This window comes from Humulus lupulus, chromosome X, assembly GCF_963169125.1.
Source record: "Humulus lupulus chromosome X, drHumLupu1.1, whole genome shotgun sequence".
Taxonomy (NCBI): Eukaryota; Viridiplantae; Streptophyta; class Magnoliopsida; order Rosales; family Cannabaceae; genus Humulus; species Humulus lupulus.
The window spans coordinates 6,105,980-6,128,563 of NC_084802.1; the positions used below are offsets into that span (position 1 = coordinate 6,105,980).

Below are 22,584 nucleotides of genomic sequence, written 5' to 3' on the forward strand. Positions count from 1 at the left end.
CATCAACCATAGCAAATATTTAATCTCATGGCATGCACCCTCAATCTCGAAACAAAATGTACTGATATTATTAGAGCTTTGCATTGACTACATAGAAAAGAAGAAATCTCTTACGCAAGTAATATCCTTTGTGAATGTCCGTAATCCAATTTTCCATGCAAGCATCTTTTTTCAAAAAAAAAAAAAACCAGCTTTTACATGTTAGGTGATTTATTTTATCAGCTTATTCCTCTGATTAGCATGGAGACTACAGTTCAAAGCAATAGATGTCATGAATCTAATCAATACATTTATTTGCTTCGGAAAACATGTTTGTCCATTCTATTTTTGGGTCAAATAGTAAGTTAATTCTATTATAGTAAATGACTCAAAATAATGGTATGAGAAAGTTAATGTCCTCATTTTTTAAATTGTAGAAAAATGATCATTTTATATTATTGATTACCTAAACACCAGTTAAATATTATGATTTACCTAAGACTAAAGAGAGTAAGAGTAAACATAAAAATTCGCTATACAAAATTGTTGTATTGAGCAGTTTGTTAATTTTTTTTAAAACAAAAATATTTATCTAAATAATGATTGTTTTGTAGCTATTTTGCTCTTTGCCCTAAGCCAAAATGACATTTATTAAAGACCATTTTTCCAAAATATTTTACCTAAAAATGTGGACTCAAATTTACCCTTATCTATACCCAGGCCTACTTTTTTCTGGTCCACTAAAAAAGAGGCAGGGCTTTTTTTTTTTTTGTTGTTAATTTATTGTTCTGCAATTACTACGGATGAAAATGTAACTTTGTTTCTTTCTGGTCACGTTCAATGCCAATGTTAAGATTTACATTCATCTTGTTTGTCGAGGGATTAAACCCCCTAAAAACGTTATAGCTTGGATAAGCACGTTATGAATTCGAGACATAAAGAACAGAAGGGACCATTCCCAATTTGGACTGCCTCCATTGAATTAGAGTACAAACCAGGTACCAACAATGTAATATCATTTTATAAAAAGTCCAAGCTCTAATTTCCAACTAGTGATGTCAAAAATGCCAAAACAGCAATCACTATCATGATATTCAGAAAATAATTGGACTTTAAAGGCTTATCTGGGGTTCCGCCTACGGCTTCGTACTCTGCTCGAATCTTCTGCTTCATAGAATCTGACAGCTCTCTCTGCAATTCAAATAGGTAACAACACTATTGAATTTTCTTATTCCTGTTCTTCATTTTAAGACTTCCAATTTATAGATGTGAGTTCACAAGGGTTTGAAAAAAGCTTCATCTTGTATTTTATTAAAACACACGGCATAAGAAAACATGATACTTGGTTATTTAGTCCTGCAATAAACCATAAACGATGAACAATTTAAATAAATATTCTTTCACCTGTAAAAGTCTTTTATGCTATAATTTGAAATAAAACCTTGATAAAATTTGACAAAATGAACAATAAGATGTTATTACGACCTTCCCAGTGGAGTATTTAGCTGCTACAAACTTCTCTCCAACGGGTTTTGAAGAACCATCATCGAGCACAATACCCTGATCAGAAAACATATTAAGAGATTTGGAGTTATATTCATGGAGGACACCACCAGTCTACCAGAGACCGTATCACCCTAACCAAAGAGTAAAAAGAAGCATTTAAAGCTGACAAACCTCTGGAGGATCAAATTTCGCCCCGAGATTGCTAAGTTTAGCATGGGCTTCAGCATAATCCTTGAAGAATGCTTCCTGATCTTCAGCATATTTCTCAGCATATACCTGCAAATAATGTAATTATATTTGTGAGTTAGAAAGAAATAGAGGAGAATTGTGATATGCTCTATAAGCTGTTTGCTTTACTCTGAAAGACGGGTCATCAAAAAGAACAGCATCAGTTGGCAACACGAGTAGATCTTCATCCTTCCTCTCTTTAATATCCTGTACAGACCAATACCATTCAATTCGAGAAACTCTGCAGTCCTAAAAATACATATTTTCCAATTTAACAAATTCCCACCCACAAAGAAATATCAAATAATTGTACCTTAAAGTAAGAATTGTCAAACTTCAACCATTTCACAGTCCAGGACTGTCCTCCAGGTGCTCCTGGCCCATCTTTCTGCCAAACAACATATTCTAGCAAACTATCAAGGTTTCATTGTTTGTTATTGTTGCTACTCTTTTCATTGTTACATAATACATAGCAGTTTCTGCTAGACAACCACTGAATTGCTCAGCTGTCCTTGCGAAAATAATGCCTAGAATCCACACACTACCAAGTATAAAACTTGGAATGAGAAAACTAATGTCAACCAAATCATAGAATGTGCAATTTACATAGAAGAAAGATTATTATGAACATGTATACATATGTATAGTAGGGTTATCATTTGGTTAGATACTAATGAATGAAAACATTGTAATTGAATTAATAGCTCAATTCACGTGTGTCGAATTTTTATTGCTTCTAACAAAATATTACTACCAACAGTTCTTACTATAAGATCCACCACTAACCCTCCTCTTTGGAAACAAAACATTTTTGTACAGGTACATAGCAAAACAGATTTCAGCATTAGAGAACAGAAAGATTCTTCCATACCGTATATTTTGTTTCTGGCTTGCCCCAACCACTACGCTCTGGTCTGGACCTTCCCAGTGTATGAGCACCAGATAGTGCAACAATTTCCTGCAGATAAAAAGTACACAACATGAACACTGAAATGATGTCCAGAAACCTAATCGAGAGAGCCACTGAAAACTCACTTTGTCATTTAAACCCATTCTGTAGAAAACCTCTCGAAGATGATCAGCAGGTGAAGGAGGGCCAGCATCTGGAAATCAGATAAGTACATTAAAGAAGGAAATAATAACGGTTCAGGCAATAAGACTAGCATAAACAGTGTGGGTTGTTAAGAAATTATATATAAGTTTGCTTACCAGGAAGTCGCCCTTCTTCTGGGCACTGTGCAGGTTCTGACACATCTACTCTTCCATACTTCATAGGGATTTTCGGTCCCCCAGCATCCTGAAGTTTTGGGAAGAAAAAAAACTTGGTAAGAATTTTTTTTTTAATCAACTTAGAATTTCAAAATAGCAATTAATCAAATGAGTTAAGAACAACCTCCACTGCAGTAGCACTGGCCAACTGGAACAAGTCTGCATATGTCACACCAGAGTATTTCTCTTTAATTGGCTGAAGAAGTTTCAATGCATTCACGAGACCTGAAAAATAGCAGAGCTTGTAAGACAAAATTATTTAGCAACCGATATTAACAATCAAGAAAAGTTTCAGAGTCCTTACCTGCATTGGCTCCATGTTTGAGCTCAATCTCAAATCTCAAACTTCCATTAGCTCCGCCTCTTTGCGGCCACTCCTCAATGTTCTTGTTATAAGTACCAGCATCATGCCATCCCAGGCGAACCTATTACATAACCACAGATTAATATACTATACTTTATCGGTCACTTTGATATTCAAAAGATTTAAAAATCTTTCACTTTGACTAGACTACATGGTAATTTTCCTAGTAGCAGTAGCGTTGCTCCTAATCTGCGTATTAGGTCACCAATCAAGTAAAATTCTATTGATGCTCTCTTCCAATTGCTAATAAGAACGTAACACTAGCTAAGCAAAGCCATTAAAGTTTCTTCTCAATAGTAATAGCATAAATGTAGTTCACAATAACCTAAAACAAACAGTGGAAAGAGAAATCAAACGAAAAGCCACCGAGCTCAAACTATCACAAAATCGAATCAGAGAAAACAATAAAATACCAAAATAGGATGGCAGAAATTGGTCTTGAGAAGCTCCTTGATATCTTCTCTAGCATTCTTCAACTGGTCCGGATCAGAAGCGAAGCATTTCGGAGCGGAAACCGCGCTGAAACCCCTGGCCGATAAGAAAACCGACGTTCTTCTCTGAAATCGGAGAAACGAACCAGTTCACAACACAGACACTAGCAAATACATAGCTATCTATCAATCTATATAAATATATATAAGCATTATATCATATTAAATACGAATGAATACCTGGTTTAGGAAGAGACGAGAGACGAAAGGAGAAGATCGGAGGCATTTGAGCGAGGAAGAGGAAGAGGAGGAGCGGGAAGGGAGAGCGAGTGAGGCGGTGGCTCTGGCGGCGGAGGGAAGAAGACGAGAGCCAAAAGCTGCAGAAGTCGCCATGGGAGAGAGAGTAGAGGAAGAGGAAGAGGAGTGAGTTGTTTTGGGAAGTGGTGGAAGGTGTGCGTGTAATGTTGTCGCCATTAAAGTCTCCTTTTCTCTCTCAATTTACTGCCTCTCCTTTTTTTGTTTTTTTGGGTTTTTGGATTGAAAACGAAAAGCCTCTACTAACTAAACTAAAGGCCAGTCTGAGTGGCGGCCCACTATTTATATTAGCCCGATTGCCGCACTGGTCGCCAGACCAGTCCGCTTCTCCGATTTAATGCCTTTAATTAATTTAATTACGTATTATTATTTTAAGACAAAAAATAAATATGTTATTTGGTATATGACTTTTTTTAGACTTTGTTTTATTATCTGTTTGTATCCTATTTTAACAAATTATTGTTTAGACCTTATATTTTCTAAAATAGTTTAAATAGACCCCTAAACTCGATTTTGATCAAAATTTTTTTAACTAAAATCATAAATAATTCATCAAACTAACAACTCATAACAAAAATATAATAATTCTGACTAAGAACTGTGTTATTATATTCAATTTTTTATTCATCAAAATCAGGTTTAAGGCACTATTTGAATCATTTTACATAACGCATGGTCCAAAAAATAATTTGTCAAAGCACAAAGTTCAAACAGGTAATGAGTCAACACAAGGTCTAAAAATGTAAACCTTATTTTTTTCCAAAATAAATTATATCACTTTTAGTTTTTGGATTTAGCCTTTTTCGGAGATGATTTTTTTTAATTAATTTTGTACTTTAATTTTCTATTTCCACATAATTTTATATGCAATTAGGGTCTATAAGAATTTTGTATGTTATTAATCAAATACATTACTGTGAATAAATGACATAAATAAATATTATTGGGTGATGCTACACTGTAATTTTTGTAATTTTTTTATGACGGTGTACGTTATAGTTATTTAGAATATTATGTAAAAAATTTAAGAAATTCGAAATAATTATTATTGAAAACATAGTTCAAATGATTTGTTGCACGCATGACTATTTTTTTTATGTGCGTGAAAAGTAACATATTTGAACCGTGTTTTCGACATTGTAAAATGTTCGAAATTTTCCAAAAATTTATAAGATGTTCTAAACAACTACAATATACACAAACACAATAATTATAAAAATTATGTAAAAATCATGTAGGTACTAAAAATGGGGTGCAGCTAGAATTTCCCCCAATTTTTAAGGGAAATATGCTATTATATGCTAAAAAATTAAACAAGTTAAAAAATTAAACCCAAAAAATAAACATAGGAAAGTTATCCTATTTTTTCAATTTCTTCCCCAAATTACCCCTCACTTTTCAACTTCCCCCATTTTCTCTAACTCCCTTCTCTCTCCTCCTTCTCTAACTTCCTTCTCTCTCTCTCTCTTGCTCTCTCTCTCTCAGACCAAAAAAAACCACCACGGTTTGTAGTCAGCCGGACCTCCACCCACCACGACCTCAGCCAGACCTCAGCCGGACCTCCCACACACTCAACCGACCTTCACATTCATTTTTCTCACCCCAAAGCAATGGGTAAGTGTTTTTTATGCAAAATATTGTTGGCTTTTGTTATATTTAGTGTAAGTTGTATGGATTTGCATATTGTTGGTTGTATTTTGTCCATTTTGTGTTCTGAAATGAAAGTAGACTATGCTCCGTTTTCTGCGTTTTTTCTGGGTTTTTTCGTTTTTTTGCGATTTTTGAACGATAAATTGCAATTTTGTGCGATTTCTACCAAAGTTAGAGGTTAGGGATGAAACTATACGACATTTGAACGATGTCATTGCGATTTTGTGCGATGTTATATGTGTGGCAAAACTAAGTATTTTTTGGCGATTTTAGGGCAATTTTTGGGCGATTTGTGGGCGACTTTATCTGCGTGCGATACTTGTGCGATGCCTGTGCGATATCATTGCAATTTTGTCTGTATTAATTTTGTCCAAAATTTATTGCGATAGTTGTGCGACTTTGTGCGATGTTTTTGCGATATTGAACGATATGTGTGCGATTTTAAATTTGTACGACTTTATTTGTACTTTTTTCTGATTTTAAATTTTTTTGTTTGTGACAGATTCAATTGTATTTGTGCCTGTATTGTATGATGGTGTTTGGGCTGTCGAGAGTTTCAACTGGTTATTCAATTCCCAAACAAGTAAGACGTTGATGTTTGACATGGACACTACTCTGGAAAAGTTGCGTGAAGTTTTGTATGAAGAGTTGGATGTGGATCATTTGGTGTATAAACTGAAATTAGAAGTTTGTTACATGTACATGAAAGGCACCAAGTGCCTTTCAAATCATAAAAAAGTACAAATAAAGTCGTACAAATTTAAAATCGCACACATATCGTTCAATATTGTACAAATTAGAAGTCTGTTACATGTATTCAATTCTGCTGTCGAGGGGCCACCGCTCATCTTTAGGCCTGTGATCAAACTGAACTCAGACCTCCCAAATCTGGCTTCCGTTTTACCCACGTAAAACCACACTTCATCGTTTTTAACTTTACTGACCTTCTTTTTCCTCAATAACAGTTGATGCACAATCACCCCGGAGAATTGAAGAATACTGGCATTCCAAAAAGATCCGAAGGGACTTTCCTTCACCTTATCAATCAACTTAAAGGCTTCGAACTTATCCTTTATAGCACTGAAGTACCCGTTCTCTCTGTAGGTGATACGCCCTGGAAAATGCTCGGACAATGGGAGAACGAGCTCTGGAGCCATCTGCATTTTTAAAAATAGGAATTATTATTAATCGCACAAATGTCGCAAAAGAACTCGCAAAAACTCGCAAATACCATCATACAATACAGGCACAAATACAGTTGAATCTGTCACAAACAAAAAAAATTAAAATCAGAAAAAGGTACAAATAAAGTCGTACAAATTTAAAATCGCACACATATCGTTCAATATCGCACAAAGTCGCACAACTATCGCAAGAAATTTTGGACAAAATTAATACAAACAAAATCGCAATGATATCGCACAGACATCGCACAAGTATCGCACTCAGATAAAGTCGCCCACAAATCGCCCAAAAATACTTAGTTTTTGCCACACATAACATCGCACAAAATCGCAATGGCATCGTTCAAATGTCGCATAGTTTCATCCCTAACCTCTGACTTTGGTAGAAATCGCACAAAATCGCAATTTATCGTTCAAAAATCGCAAAAAAACGAAAAACGCAGAAAACAGAGCATAGTCTACTTTCATTTCAGAATGCAAAATAGACAAAATACAACCAACAATGTGCAGATCCATACAACTTACACTAAATATAACAAAAGCCAACAATATTTTGCATAAAAAACACTTACCCATTGTTTTTGGGTGAGACAAATGAATGTGGAGGTTGGTTGAGTGTGTGGGAGGTCCGGCTGAGGTTGTGGTGGGTGGAGGTCCGACTGACTGCAAGCCATGGTGGTTTTTTTTTGTCTGAGAGAGAGAGAGCAAGAGAGAGAGAGAAGGGAGTTAGAGAAGGAGGAGAGAGAAGGGAGTTAGAGAAAATGGGGGGAAGTTGAAAAGTGAAGGGTAATTTGGGGAATAAATTGAAAAAGTAGATAACTTTCTTATATTTATTTTTTGGGTTTAATTTTTTAACTTATTTAATTTTTTAGTATATAATAGCAAATTTCCCAATTTTTAAAGCAGCAATAACTCCATCCTACTCTTACTAAGTAAAACCATTTTCACATATTTTTCTAACAGTGATTAAATTGCTAAATAAAACTTCCTTTCAAAAAATATTGTTTAAATAAAACAGACGTAATTAAATTGTTTTTCACTAAATATATATTGAATATAAAAATTGTTTCTCATGTTTAATAAATTATGTAATTAGCGAGAATTTAGATATTGAACTTAGACAATTTAACAGTGTTTTGTAATTGTATGATCCTAAGATATAGCTTAATGTATTACTTAACATAATTAAGGTTGACCATTTAGTTGTAATTATAATTGTTTAATTTTCACATTCAATCTATCCAATTAGAGTGTTTAATTTGTAACCAACCATTTAAATTTAAAAAATGGTTCACACCTTTTTGTTTGGAACTGTATTTTAAAAAAATTATTTTTGGATCATATATTTTGTAAAATTGATCAAATTGACTCCTAAACTCAATTTTTATGAAAAAAAAATGAATATAACAACACAGTTTTTAAACAGAATAATTTTATTTTTGTTCTGAATTGTTAGTTTAGTGAATTATTTGTGATTTCAGTTAAGAAAATTTTGACCAAAATCAAATTTTGGGTTTTATTTGAATCATTTTACAAAACACAAGATTCAAAATATAATTTATCAAAATATAGAGTCTAAAATTAATGAGACAAAACACGGAGTTCAAAAAGTATAATCCCTTTAAAAACAAAAAAACTAAAATATAAAAACCACTATTTTTTTATATAAATTATAATCAATATGAAAGGAATCGTGTTAGGTAGGTGAGTTTTGGATTTTTGTAGAGATTGTTTGGTGGCTTTGGCTATTCATACTTTGCCTTTTTCTATTTCTCTGTTGTGGTTTGCGTTTGGCTTAAATGTTTTGGTCAAAAGTGAATCCCTCAATTGAGACAAGCTAAAACCAAAACAAACTCTCTTTTTTCCTATAATCAATTTTCCAAATTTGAAAAAGTAACATTTACAACTCATATCCTTATATAAATATGTAGTGCACTAATTGAAAGAGATTCAATGGAGAAATTGTGATATATTCTCATATATTGAAAGATACTTGTACTATAGTTATATATAGTAGTTCAAGTGGACATGTGTCCTAAGCAGGGTCGGCCATAGGCATGGACAGGTGAGGCCTATGCCTAGGACCCCCAAATAAAAATGCTTCATTTTGTGAAAAATGTTATTTCTTTCTATACAAAAAAGCTTCATAATTTTACAAAACTACCATTTTATATATAAATACTGTAAAAATTCCAAAACTTTTCTTAGGCCCCCAATACTCATGGGCCGGCCTGGTCCTAAGCGTAGTAAATACTCTAGAATATTCTCTAACTAATCCAATAACAATATATAAAATATAATTAGACAAATCTAATATTTTGGCTTATTAGATCTCATCGTTCTTTTCCTTTAAGAAAGTATATAGACAAACTAATCTTTGTTACAATTTCAATTGCAAAAACACTATTGTTTACCAAGATTTTCATAAACTACACTAATGAATATTAGCTAAGACTAATGACATGGAATTTAGAAGATTAACACAGGATTTTTACGTGGTTGGGGCGTTAATAAGCCTTAGTCCACGAGTCAGTTGTATTAGAGCTTGGAAAGTCTTTTACAATGGAGTTTCTCTCTATGTTTTAACAGAGTAACTGTATACAAGTCCAAGAGAGCCCCTTTTTCCAGTGCTCTATCGCCTGTATTTATAGGCTCGTAGGAACACTGGGTCTGGGCCGGGTATGACACGGGCCCATCAAAGATGTGGATACTCTTGGCTTCTCTGGCGGAAGCCCAATACAAAAGATAAAAATACATAGGTCCAAGAATAATTAAGGCCCAAGAACTATATTTTGCCCGACAAAATGGTGCTTTTGGCCTGGGCACTCCGAGTTACGAGGCAGATTAAGGGGACAAAGCCAGTCAGAGTACTTGGAAGCGCAGGTCTGAAACAGCGACATGCAATCCCGAGGAGGCCTTTTCTGCAGGAGAAAAGTGGGGACAACCCCCACGCGTCGTTGGGCGGCTTCAGGGTCACGGATGCTTTTCTTTGCCAAACGGGGAGGACCTGATCCGGGTTCGTTTACCTCTGTCCCCCTTCGTTTACCAAAGTCCCAGACCGTTACCAGGCTCCGGGATCGTTTCGCGTATACTTCGACCATAATCCCAGCTGACCATACGTCTCTTGGGCGACTGTCCTGGATCACCTTCCCGGACACCATCCGGGTCCGGAATCACACTTGGGCCATAGCCCTTGGTTTCTCCCGTACCAGGCGGGCCCGGGCTGGGCCCACATCCGAATGCCCAGACCAGGGGCCTGGATCATCGCCTCGGGCCCACGGCAGGAAATGGGGATAACAACTATCTTTTTATAGTTTTTATTTTTACCATCTTTGACAAACATTTTCAATTTCAATAAGTGTTTAATTTTCTTTTTTTTTTTTAAACAAAAAAAACTCAAGACTATTTTAGGAAAAAAAAAAACAGTCTAAACCAACAAAAATAAAAATATATATTTGTTATTTTTGGAAAAAAATACAAAATTTAGGTTGCTCATATATTGGGCCATAGACGCCTTTTTAAGCGGACAATGTTCAAAGAGAAAATTACATGAAATATGAGATTTTTTTTTAAAACTTTGATAAATATGACATTTGTTTTCCGCATAATTTATTTATTTACATTTTTATGGGATTTTTTCCCCATATTTTTGTAATTTTATTAAAATACCATATAATTTCAATATTGATTTCTTTTAATCACGGGATATTTTTATTACTATATATTTTTTAATCATATTTAAGTTAATAATATAATCGTATACATTAAACCATATAATTTTTTCCACTATATATATACATATATTATTGCTATTATTATTTTTATATGTATATACATACATATAAGATTATAAAATAGTATACATTTATATATATATGGATGTATTATTATTGTTATTATATTAATTTTATATATACATTCAAATATGAGGTGATGAGAATGACTTTCATTAATTGTGGTGATGATGATGATGTTTGGGTTATGTCATTATACATATGTATGTTTTGGATTATTGTTGGAGATGTATATATGTCATTTAATTTTATTTTAAATAACAACTGATTACCACTATAAAAATAAATTTAGATTTTTTAGTAATGTGGCAGTAACCGGTTACTACTATCAATTTTAACTGTCATGGCAAGTACTCGAGTGAACTGTAACTGATTACTAACAGATTTGGAAGAAAAAAAAACAGATCATAATACATCCAGTAAAGAAGAAGAAGGTAACTGGTTAACCTTATTAAAATAACTGATTGATAACTAGTTACTGAGCCAAAGCTAGAAAATAAAAACTCAGAAAATAAAAAATTAATCTTAGAAGTAGTAGTAGAAGAAGAAGAATAAGAAGAAGGTGGTAACTGGTTACCCCTATCAAAATAACAATTAATTGGTAACTAGTTACTTAGCCAAATATTTAAAACAAAAAAAAACAACTACATCTGAAAAACAAAATAACCAAGAAGAAGAAGATCGAAGAAGGTAACTGGTTACTTAGGAAGTTTTATAAAGAAAACCAAATCTGAAAAATAAAATCATATTTAAAAATAACACATGAAGAAGGAGATTAAATAAGGTAATGTTTACAACTAGGTCCACAAAAAAACTCAGATCTAAAAAATAAAATAAAATCGTGACAGTAACTTGTTACTTAGGTAGTTTTATAAAGAAAACTAGATCTAAAAAACAAAATCAGATTTAAAAACAACCATGAAGAAGGAAATTAAATAAGGTAACTGGTTACAACTAAGTCTACAAAAAAACTCATAGCTGAAAACAAAATAGAATCATGACAGTAACTGGTTACTTAGACAGATTTAGAAAAAAAAAAAAACAGATTTGTAAAAGAAAACAATATCTAAAAAGAAAAGAAAAAACAGATATGAAACAACAAAGAAGACGCAGAAGAATGTAAAGAATAAGAAGAAGAACGTGAAAACGAAGAAGAATGCGAAGAAGAATACGAATTGGAGATGACGTCGGCGGTGACCGGAGATACGTCGTCCATTTGTCGGTGTGAGAGAGCTCCTATTGTTGTGAGAGAAAATGGTTGGCTGCCATGGTTGGCTACCATTGTTGTGAGAAAAATGGAGAGAGCAAGTGAAGAATACGTGAGAGATGGAGAGAAAGAGGAAAGTAAGAAAAAGAGTGTGTATTTTTTTTATGGTATTTTGTTCATAGTATTTTGTGGGATTCCCATATTTTTAATTTTTATTTTTTTTTGCTAGAATTACTATATTTTGTGGCATAACTTTAATGCCCATAAATATAGAAAGTAATTTATTTTTTCCCATATTTTTGTAAAGTTCTCATGTTCCAATTGAGAGCCCATTCCTGAAGCCCATTTTCTAATTCGGAGGGGAGGTTCCATGTATCAACTTCATACATTGAATTTGTGAAGTTCAATATAAACTTATTTTATCTTATTATTGAATTTTATACCGCATTTTTAATTTTTAATGATTCATTTGTAGCCTTTGAAATATAAAAAAGTGTAATCTTACAAAAGTATTGGTTAATTATATATATTTTTTAGTAAATGGTGGTAAAAATATCTAATATTTTACAAATGTTGTACTTATATACTCAATCTTTTTTATTTTATGTAAAAAATACCCAAATTATCTATAACTTATTTTTAAAATTTATCCACAGTGATAGTCATTGATTCTTTTTTCCTAGGCAATTTTTGTAATCTAAAAGTAATAACACAACTAATTTTCTATTATTAAAATTGTAATCAAAGTAAAAAACATAACAAATTAACATTAAATTAAAATTGAACATAAAATTATACTCATATGACATGACCACTAATATATATTTTTATTAATTATGCATAAATTATTAATAATAATTAAATGTTGTAACTTGGGAAGATGATATCATGCACAAAATATATAAATAAACTCTTACATAGTTTGTATCATGGTGAACTTATATATTTTTTTTTTGTCCTTTTTATATCCTCTCATATATTGTCTCATTCAACAATTTTAAAGAAATTTTATTAAACTAACTTGTAAGACTAATTAAATAATAATACAAAACTTTAATATATTAGTGTACATATGTGGTTTTTCTCATGATATCACAATTATTACCACAAATATATATTATTAAATTAATGATTTACCAATTAAAACAAAAAATGGATATATATGGAAATAAAGTAAAACAAAAAAAGTTATCAATGGAAATATTTAGAACTAAATTGGTAACGACTCCGAATAAAAAAAAAAGACATCAATGGAAATAAGTACATTGATTAGACTATTTTTTTCCATTTAAATGGTATATAGGCTCTTAGCATATGAGTATGATATATATATATATATTTATTTTTTTTGAGTAAATTTTGGCATCTTTTTTTTCGATGTAAAAAACATCTAAAATTCCTAAAAGTGTGTCTTTGTTACCACACACTATAACACATTAATGGTGTTTATATGGCATAACAAAACTCAACTGTCATTGCCAAGTAATTATTTTAAATAAATAATTAATTTAAATAATAATTATAAATTATATTTCAAATAAATAATTAAGACTAAACAAAATAATTTCAGTTAATTAAGAAACAAAATCAAGATAAAATACAAAAAATCCCTCTTTCTTGGTTTCTCTCATTTTCTAGCATTGACATTAAAAATAGTAAGTCAATTTCAAATTAATAATAATAAATTAATAAGCCTAACTTTTTTCTTCCTTTTGGCTGACCTACTAATTGCACCACCATGACCTCTATTGAACTAAAAAAACTTATCTTTTCTTGAAGCTTTTCAATCATTTTTTTGTTGAGAAATTGGTGGCAAAACTCTATGATGTTTACCTTTTGTTATACCCAAACCCCCATTCTTTATTTTTTGTGGATAAACCTCCCAAATTGTCTAACTGTTGGCAAATGAACAGTCCAGTTTGTTTCACTCAGTTATCTGCCAGTATGGACGCACGTAACAATTTAAAACCAATGTCACATCATAATTCATTAATTTTTCTTAAAGAGAAATTGACAGCAGAATTTCATATCTTTACAATTTCTTATACTTAACCCCCCAATTTTTGTTCATAATTCATTTTTTTTATATAGCCATGTATGTCCATGCTGGTAGATAACAGAGTGAAACTACCGGGATTATCAATTTGTCAACGGAATGATGGTTTTGGAGGTATTGTAACCAAAAATATAGATTAGAGGGTTAAGTATAAGAAATTGTAAAGATAATGGGGTTTCACTGCTAATTACTCTTTTTTTATTAATTTTCACAATTAAAAATTTGTTTGAATATTTTAACCCATAATTATTATATACATTTGATTGAATATTCTAAACTACATTTTCACAAAATTATAGTCAATCAACCACTTAATAATTTTTTCCCTACATTTAATCTTCCTTTATATTACCAAAAATAAATAAATTCTAAATGCTTTTTAGAGATTGTTACAAATACTATTAGTGAACTTTATGGAAGGTGATTACAAAAATATAGTTGATTCGTTAGTTACATTTATTAATTATCGTGTTTTGCTCGACGTGACCATTTCTTAATTTTATTTATGCTTGATTAATGATCGCTCCACATCTAATCGTAAATTAAAATAATTATCGTGTAAGAATTCTAATTATAAATTTCATGTCTGGTACCTGTCTAATTAGATAACAATCTTCATGTAACGTAACGGTGCAGGTCCAAAACTATGTGATGTGTCGCATATTGATTTGTATAATTTAGTATAAGATTTTATATATTTAAACCTAAAATAGACTATTAATGTGCAAGTAGCAACACTCATTAATATAAGTGCATGAAGTCTTGAAAAAGAAAAAAACTATACTTGTGGTACTGAATTTGCTCAAGTTTGTTGTAGTGGTTTGGCCAAACTATATGGGACCAATAAGTCTTAATTACTTGAAAAGGCAAACAATCAATCATGCATTTGTGGTGTCTAATCTATCCTGACTCCTCCCACAACTACGCACATTTTTATTTTATAATTTATTTTTCTTACATTAAAATTACAAATTCAAGTAATAATTTTCTTTTTAATATTTATTGCTGTGGATGTGGACCTAAGCCTAGCAATACTATTTGAATTAGATATTGACAATAATGACTCAACTAATAAGAAAACAAATGAACAAGTAATTGAATAGTAAGATACTAATCCGATCAAGATGACTTCTCACACATATTATAATGATGGGTTTATAGTTTTTTTTGGATTTTGTGTTTTGTCTAATTATCTATTTGGACTCTGTGTTTTGACAAATAACTTTTTGGATTCTGTATTTTGTAAAATGATTCAAATAGAACTCTAAACTCGAATTTGGTCAAAGTATTTTGAGCTAAAATTACAAATAATTTACCAGACTAACAATTTAAAACAAAAATCAAAATTTTTTTGTTTAACAATTGTGTTATTATATTCAATTTTTTTCTTCATCAAAAATAAATTTAGGGGTCTATTTGAACAATTTTACAAAATACAAGATTTAAAAAAGAATTTACCAAAATATAAGGTCCAAATAAATAATAGAACAAAACACATTGTCTAAAAAAATATAAAACCTGATACAATATTTCTCATGGAGGAGAAAAAAATCTCAAAGTTAGATTTTCTCGTTCTCAATATCAAAAAGAAAAAAAAAAAGTCCTATCAAGATTACAAAATTGTAGCAACAATGATTTGAATGCTGAAAATTACACTTATGGTGTGACATAATTAATTTTATTAATTTTTTTTTAGAAATGTGTTTATCTATATAATTTTAATAATTTTTCTAAAAAAATAAAAACATTCTTGACAATGTTTTTTCTTTCATTTTTACCATGTATAATATATATTTTGAATATGTTTGGTATCAAATTAAAAAATATTATTGTTGAAATAAAAAAAAATAAGAACTATATTTTATAAATTCCAAATACCATTATTTTTAATTATTTTTAAGATCCTAATGATAAGACTAAATGTTAAAAATAATTATTTCTTTAAAAAATATATTTTATCCTACAATCTACTAAGCCACTATAAGTCCTTTAGGTAAATTTGTATGAAATTCCTTCTAATTCTTTTCTTTAAATTGATCATTTAGTCTATTTGTTTTTTAATCATTTCCTTTTGATTATATTATTATTTTATGGCAGTTGACTTGTTGACCAACTTTTGCAAACACTAAACATTTATTCTTGGGTATTCTTCATTTTATTTATCCATGTTTTTAAATTTTCTCTTCTTTTTTCCAAGGTAATGTACAGAGGACATTATGGGAATTAAATAAAGTCTATTAAGCTAAATATTTTATGAGAATTGAAATTTAAAGTTAATTTGCATAAAAACTAAACTAAAACTACAATCATTGAACTTCCTTTTTTTTTAATACATTAAAAAAAAGTTTGAGAGACAGAAAACAAATATATGTATTCTTATTAATATATTTCCCTCAAAATCGTTTTATTATTTAAATTTTGTTTAATTTGATTGTAATTTTGAATTAAATATATAACTCAAATTTTGTTTAACATATACATCAATTTCGTTACATAATTGACACACTTACTTGTAAATTACAAGTTATTGTGATTAATAAAATATTATTTAAAAAATAAATAATTTAATTTATATATATTTTTAATTATTTTTGTAATTTTAAAATATCTTTTTAATTAATTTTGTAACTTAAAACAGTTTTATTTCTTTTATTAGTTAGAGACTATTATACCCAGATTTCGAGCCATGAGAATTGTGACCTCGAAAGCTGGATTCATAGTGAATGAACTTGTAAAGTCTGGAATATGTCTGAAATCTAAACAACGAGCTTGCGAAGCAGAGACGACTTCGAAGACGGTAGCCTCGAAATCCTCACGAGCTCGAAAGGTAGGCCCTGAGGTGCATCTGTTCTCTGGGATGACCTCGGATCAGGGGCTCCGAGCCTGACGCGCATACGAGCTTGAAGTCATGTGGCCTCGGGAGATGTTATAGCTCGAAAGTCAATAGGAAACCTGGGAGAATAGGGCCTTGGTGATATAGGATAATAACTTTGAATATCCTAATGAGTCATCTATAAGAGACGCAGTCTACATTTATTACTGTAAATCCCCTACAATCAAGGGATATTATTTGATCAGTTATACGCCCCCTGGTCTTCAGGAGACGTTTCCTTTTATATCGGATTACATGCATTTAATGCCATTTAATTTATTTGCATAAAAAGAGTAACTTCCCAAAATATGTGGGATAGTATTCTGAAATCTTCTCTATAAATAGAGAGGTCATGCACCATTGTAAATGGCGGAATTTCGTGATATTGAGAGAAAACTCTGAAGAATTCATCCTTGAAGAATTTTCAGAGATCATCTTGAGTTTAATAAGAAAGACTCGTGGACTAGGCAGATTTAACTGCTGAACCACATAAAAAATCGTGTTTGTATTATCATATTTTTATTGGCCATTACTGATTATTGTTTACGTGCTCTTCTTTTTCACTGTTGACGAAAAACGACGTCAACAGTTTGGTGCTTTCATTGAGAGCCTTAAGCATTCAGTCCCTCAGTAAGTCATGGCCGCTAATAATCAGAACGCTCCTGAAGAGAATTACCCAAGACGTCCTGGGAAACAACTAATGGAAAACCCAGATGTCGAAGAAAGAAGTGGATCTTCCGATTCTCGGGGACCACCTGCTCCACCAAGGGATGAGGATATGTATTACAATCCTAAGCGGTATGTTCCCATTGTGGAACTTGAGAACTGGCAACTGAAACAGCAGTTGGCAGAGGCCAACAAACGGAATGAGGAGTTGGCAAGGATAGTCGCAGAGGCGCAGGTGGCACAGCCCCCGCCTCCGCGTGAAAACCAAGCCCCTCCTCCAAGGGACGTACACGTTTCTCCCCGTAGACCCCGTGGGCGCCCACGGAAAGATGCTACCACAAGAAGGCCGGCTCAACCTCCGGCACCAGCAGAGCCATCCGCTCCCCCTAGGCCCCAGAGAAGTACTCGGGCTAGGGCCCTGGTTAATCCACCTATGGAAGTACCTGCGGGAACTGAGAACAACCGAGCCCCTGCAGAGGCTCGGACTCAAATCCCTGGGAGCGCACCAAATGCAACCAACCCATCTCGGGCAAACTCCGGACCGTCTAGGCTGCGAAATGGATGGCAGCCACCGTCACCCATACGGTTCCCTCCATCACCAATAAGATATCCTTCGCCCCCTCGCAGGAATGCTCAACCAGTTCGAGATCAGGGCGAAAGGCGTGAGGGAGGGAGACAAGGAAGTGGGGAAGCTTTCCAGGAGCGGAGAGGCGCCCCATCAGAAAGAAGTCAAACATCTCGGTTTCGCACGGCGGAGACGAGGCGGCATGGAAGAAATCCAGCTCGAAATAACTATGCGACGAGTTTTACCAGTGACGACTCTGGAGATACTAGGTCGGCCAGCAAGCATGACCGAGGTCGTAAGAATACTGGAAGCCGCAGAAATCGCCCCGACCTGCGAGAACACCTGAATCAGAGTCGGGGTAATGTTGACCCGATAAATCCAGACCTGAGGGATCGCTTGAATAGGCGTAAAGATCCCTTATGGAGGCGCGAGCCTGGAATTGTGATCGATGACAACCGACTCCAGACAGTACCTCTCGCGGACCCAGTCCAAGAAATAATTGATCAGCTTGAAAAGGCCTTTAGGCTTTTGAAAAACGAGCAAGAGCACGATTGATATGAAGACTCTGACGAGGAGCTCGAGCCGTTTGCTCCCCATATTTCCAACACTCCATTTCCCCAAGGGTTTCGGATCCCCCACGTCCCAACGTTTGAAGGAAAGACCGACCCGTACAGTCATCTGAGTACGTTCAACACCATAATGAGAGCCAGTAACGTGGGTTACGAGCTCAGATGCATGTTGTTTCCAGCATCATTGACGGGACCAGCCAAAAGTTGGTTCGAAAAATATAAGAGACATTCAATAACTTCTTGGGAGCAGCTGTCTAAAGACTTTAAGAAGCAGTTCAGAGCCATGATGGGGGTTAGACCAGAGGCATCAACCAGGTTAAACGTTAAAAAGTTACCTAACAAGGTTTAATCTGGAAGTCGCCCGAGCTCGGAACATAGATGACAGTGGATACCTAATGCTGTCCAAGCCGGAGTAATGCTAGGGAGTGCCCTCTGGGACGATATACAAAGAAAACCGGTGAGGTCCATAACCGAGTTTAACAGATGGGCGCAGAGGTTTGTCAATGTAGAGGAAGCGAGGTCGACACTTAATGTGACTTCCCAGCCTGAAACTACAACGATAAACGTCAACTCTGCCTCAACCTCGGCGGATCCAGCAGCTGTAAAGCCTGTTGCGGAAAACCCCTCCAAGAGGAAAAAGAACGAAGGGAGTAACCCCGAAGCCAAGGGAGGAAAGAAAAAGAAAGGGGAGAGATATTTCTCCATGTACAGAGTGTACACCAAGCTCAACGAGTCTCGGGAGAACATATACCTGGCCAATGAAAACCAGGTCCCCTTTAGGCGTCCGGACCTGATGAAAAATCAAAAGTCCAAGAGGGACTCCAGTAAGTATTGCCAATTTCACAGAGACACCGAACATACTACCGATGAATGTCGACAACTGAAAGACGAGATCGAAGGATTGATCTCGAGAGGTTACTTCAGACAATATGTCAAGAACCAGAGTACTAGTCAGGCGGCCGCGAGCCAGAAAGTAGCCGCGCCTCCACCCGCACAAAACAATAATTCTCGAGCTCGGGAAGAAGAAAGGCCCCCACCGATAGATGGAGAGGATGTAATAACCATCTCGGGAGGGCCTCATCCCGCAGGAATGGGCAGGAATGCCCAAAAGAGATACATTAACGAGCTGAAAACTGGGGATGGGCCCTCCTATGAACCCGAACCTAGGGCTCCAAAAAGCCAGAAGATTGAAACACAACCAATAACCTTCACTGAGGAAGATGCGTCCCATGTCCAGTTTCCTCACCATGATCCGCTGGTCATCACTCTCCAGCTGGCCAATAAAAGGGTTCACCGAGTTCTCGTAGACAATGGGAGCTCAGTCAACATTCTCTATAAAGCAACCCTTGAGAAGACGAGACTCTCCCTTCGCGACCTGAAAGCGTGTGCAACTACTTTATACGACTTTTCAGGAGAAGGGACCGCCTGCATGGGATCCATCAAGCTCCCCGTAACCTTGGGAGACTACCCAGTCTCGGCAACCAAGATGATGGAGTTCGTGGTATTAGATCTACCATCAGCCTACAATGTGCTGCTCGAGAGACCCGCCCTGGTCGGGCTGGGGGCAGTCTCATCAGTAAGGCATCTGGCCCTTAAGTTCCCGACCCCTAGCGGCGTTGGAACATTAAAGGGAGATCAATTGGCTGGGAGGGAATGCTACAACATTTCCCTGAGAGGAAAGAAGCAAACGAGCGCACAAACACTCGTCATTATTCAAGATAAAGATGGGACAATCTTAGAAATTGATGAAGAGATCGATCCAAGGGTTGAGGAGAAAACTGACCTCGAACCCTTAGAAGAGCTCGAAGAAATTCAGCTCGAGGAAGCCGATCCCTCGAAAAAGGTGAAGGTTGGAAAACACCTCCAAGATGAGACGAAATAGCAACTAATTTGCTTTTTGAAGAAGAACCAGGATGTCTTCGCATGGTCGCACTCGGACATGGTGGGAATAAGTCCGAATATAGCAAGCCACGCACTGAATATAGACAAAAGCTTCCCTCCGAAGCAACAAAAACGAAGACAGCTGGACGAAGACAGAAAGAAGGCACTAAAGGAGGAGGTCGACAGGTTGAAGGCAAACCGATTCATTAGGGATGCCTTTTACCCTGACTGGGTAGCCAATCCAATGTTGGTCCCAAAACCCAATAGGACGTGGCAGACCTGTATTGACTATTCAGACCTCAACAAAGCTTGCCCGAAAGACTGTTTTCCGTTACCAAGGATTGACCAGCTCGTGGATGCCACAGCGGGGCATGGCCTGATGTCCTTCATGGATGCCTATTATGGATATAACCAGATTCCCATGCATGCCCCCGACCAAGAACATACGAGCTTCATAACGGATAAGGGGCTATACTGTTACAATGTCATGCCATTCGGGCTCAAAAATGTTGGGGCCACATATCAGCGACTCGTGAACATGATGTTTTCAGAACAGATAGGCAACAACATGGAGGTTTATGTTGACGACATGCTTGTCAAGTCTCAACTTAACAATAACCATGTTGATGACCTCAAAGAGTGCTTTGGCGTGCTCCGAAAGTATAACATGAAACTGAATCCTCAGAAGTGCACTTTCGGGGTGTCATCAGGAAAATTCTTGGGCTTTATCGTGAACGCTCGTGGAATAGAAGCTAACCTCGACAAGATCAAGGCTCTGATTGACATGCCCTCACCTCGAAGACACAAGGATGTCCAAAGTTTGACCGGCAGGATGGCGGCCCTAAGTAGGTTTATTTCGAAATCTACAGACCGTTGTCTTCCGTTTTTCAACCTTTTGAGGGGAGGAAAGAAATTTGAATGGACAGAGGAGTGCGAGCTGGCATTCCAGGAACTTAAAAAGCACCTCACCGAACCCCCCATCTTATCAAAACCTGAAACGGGAGAAATACTGTACCTATACCTTTCCACCACCGAACACGCAATAAGCGCAGTACTCGTTCGAGAAGAAGAGAAGGTACAAAGACCCGTTTACTACATCAGTAAAAGATTACTAGGGGCAGAGTCAAGATACCCCCTGATGGAGATGGCGCTTAGTCTAATTCATTCGTCTCGTAAACTCCGCCCCTACTTCCAAGCGCATCCCATCCATGTGTTGACTGATCAACCACTTAGGCAAGTCTTGTCTAAACCAGAAGCTTCAAGTCAACTTCTTAAATGGGCTGTTGAGCTCGGACAGTTCGAGATCACCTACCACCCGAGGACGACCATTAGGGCACAGGCGCTGGCGGACTTTATAGTGGAATGTACTGGTATGACCAACGACGAAGTCATAACCCCGGCCCACGAGCTGTGGAAACTATACGTCGAGGGCTCATCCAATGAAAATGGATCGGGGCAAGAATCATTTTGATTACCCCTACAGGAAGCAGATTTCATTCTGCCTTGAGATTCAACTTCAAGGCGTCGAATAATGAAGCTGAATACGAGGCTTTGCTGGCGGGGCTTCGTGCCAAGGAGCTCAAAGCTAAAGCAATACATTGCCACAACGATTCCCAGCTCGTGGTTAACCAAATCCTAGGAGAATACCAGGCTCGTGGCACGAGAATGGCAGCTTATTTGGAGAAGGCAAAATCCGCATTGGAGTGTTTCGAATTTTATACAATCGAACAGGTTCCCCAAGAGCGGAACTCAAATGCAGATGCCTTAGCTCGGCTCGCCACATTCGTCAAAAATGAAAAACTGAACGTTGTGCCCATAGAACACCTATCGGCACCTAGCATTAACGAGCCAAAGGGGGAAGATATGTGTATGATCGAAACAGAGCCTACCTGAATGACCCCAATAGTTGAATATCTCAAGAGCGGAGTCCTTCCAAAAAATCGGAACCAGGCTTGAAAGTTAATGTATCAACTTCCCCGTTACACCATTTTGGACGAGAAGCTATACAGAAGGGGATATTCCATGCCATTACTTCGGTGCGTAACTCC

The 22,584-nt window shown here is 35.4% G+C and overlaps 1 protein-coding gene across 2 annotated transcripts; it reads right to left on the bottom strand.

Moving 5' to 3' along the window:
- Nucleotides 1-915: 915 nt before the first annotated feature.
- Nucleotides 916-4,328, bottom strand: LOC133807266 (probable L-ascorbate peroxidase 6, chloroplastic/mitochondrial). Of its 2 annotated transcripts, none has more exons than XM_062245479.1 (12): nt 4,018-4,328; nt 3,760-3,903; nt 3,287-3,407; nt 3,107-3,207; nt 2,923-3,010; nt 2,749-2,816; nt 2,585-2,671; nt 2,027-2,101; nt 1,843-1,920; nt 1,657-1,761; nt 1,465-1,539; nt 916-1,170 (listed from the first exon to the last, which is right to left on the bottom strand). In XM_062245479.1, exons 1-12 carry the CDS (start codon nt 4,249-4,251, stop codon nt 1,018-1,020), a joined length of 1,329 nt encoding a protein of 442 aa, XP_062101463.1. In that variant the 5' UTR covers nt 4,252-4,328; the 3' UTR covers nt 916-1,017. The 2 variants fall into 2 exon arrangements, with proteins under 2 accessions (XP_062101463.1, XP_062101464.1); XM_062245480.1 differs by having other exon boundaries at nt 916-1,335.
- Nucleotides 4,329-22,584: the final 18,256 nt, after the last annotated feature.

Coding starts and splice junctions, on each gene's coding strand:
- LOC133807266 (XM_062245479.1), bottom strand. CDS start 4,251: ATGGCGACAACATTACACGCACACCTTCCACCACTTCCCAAAACAACT. Junction 3,011..3,106: donor CCAGTGCTACTGCAGTGGAG/GTTGTTCTTAAC, acceptor CCAAAACTTCAG/GATGCTGGGGGACCGAAAAT. Junction 1,540..1,656: donor CGAAATTTGATCCTCCAGAG/GTTTGTCAGCTT, acceptor TTTTCTGATCAG/GGTATTGTGCTCGATGATGG.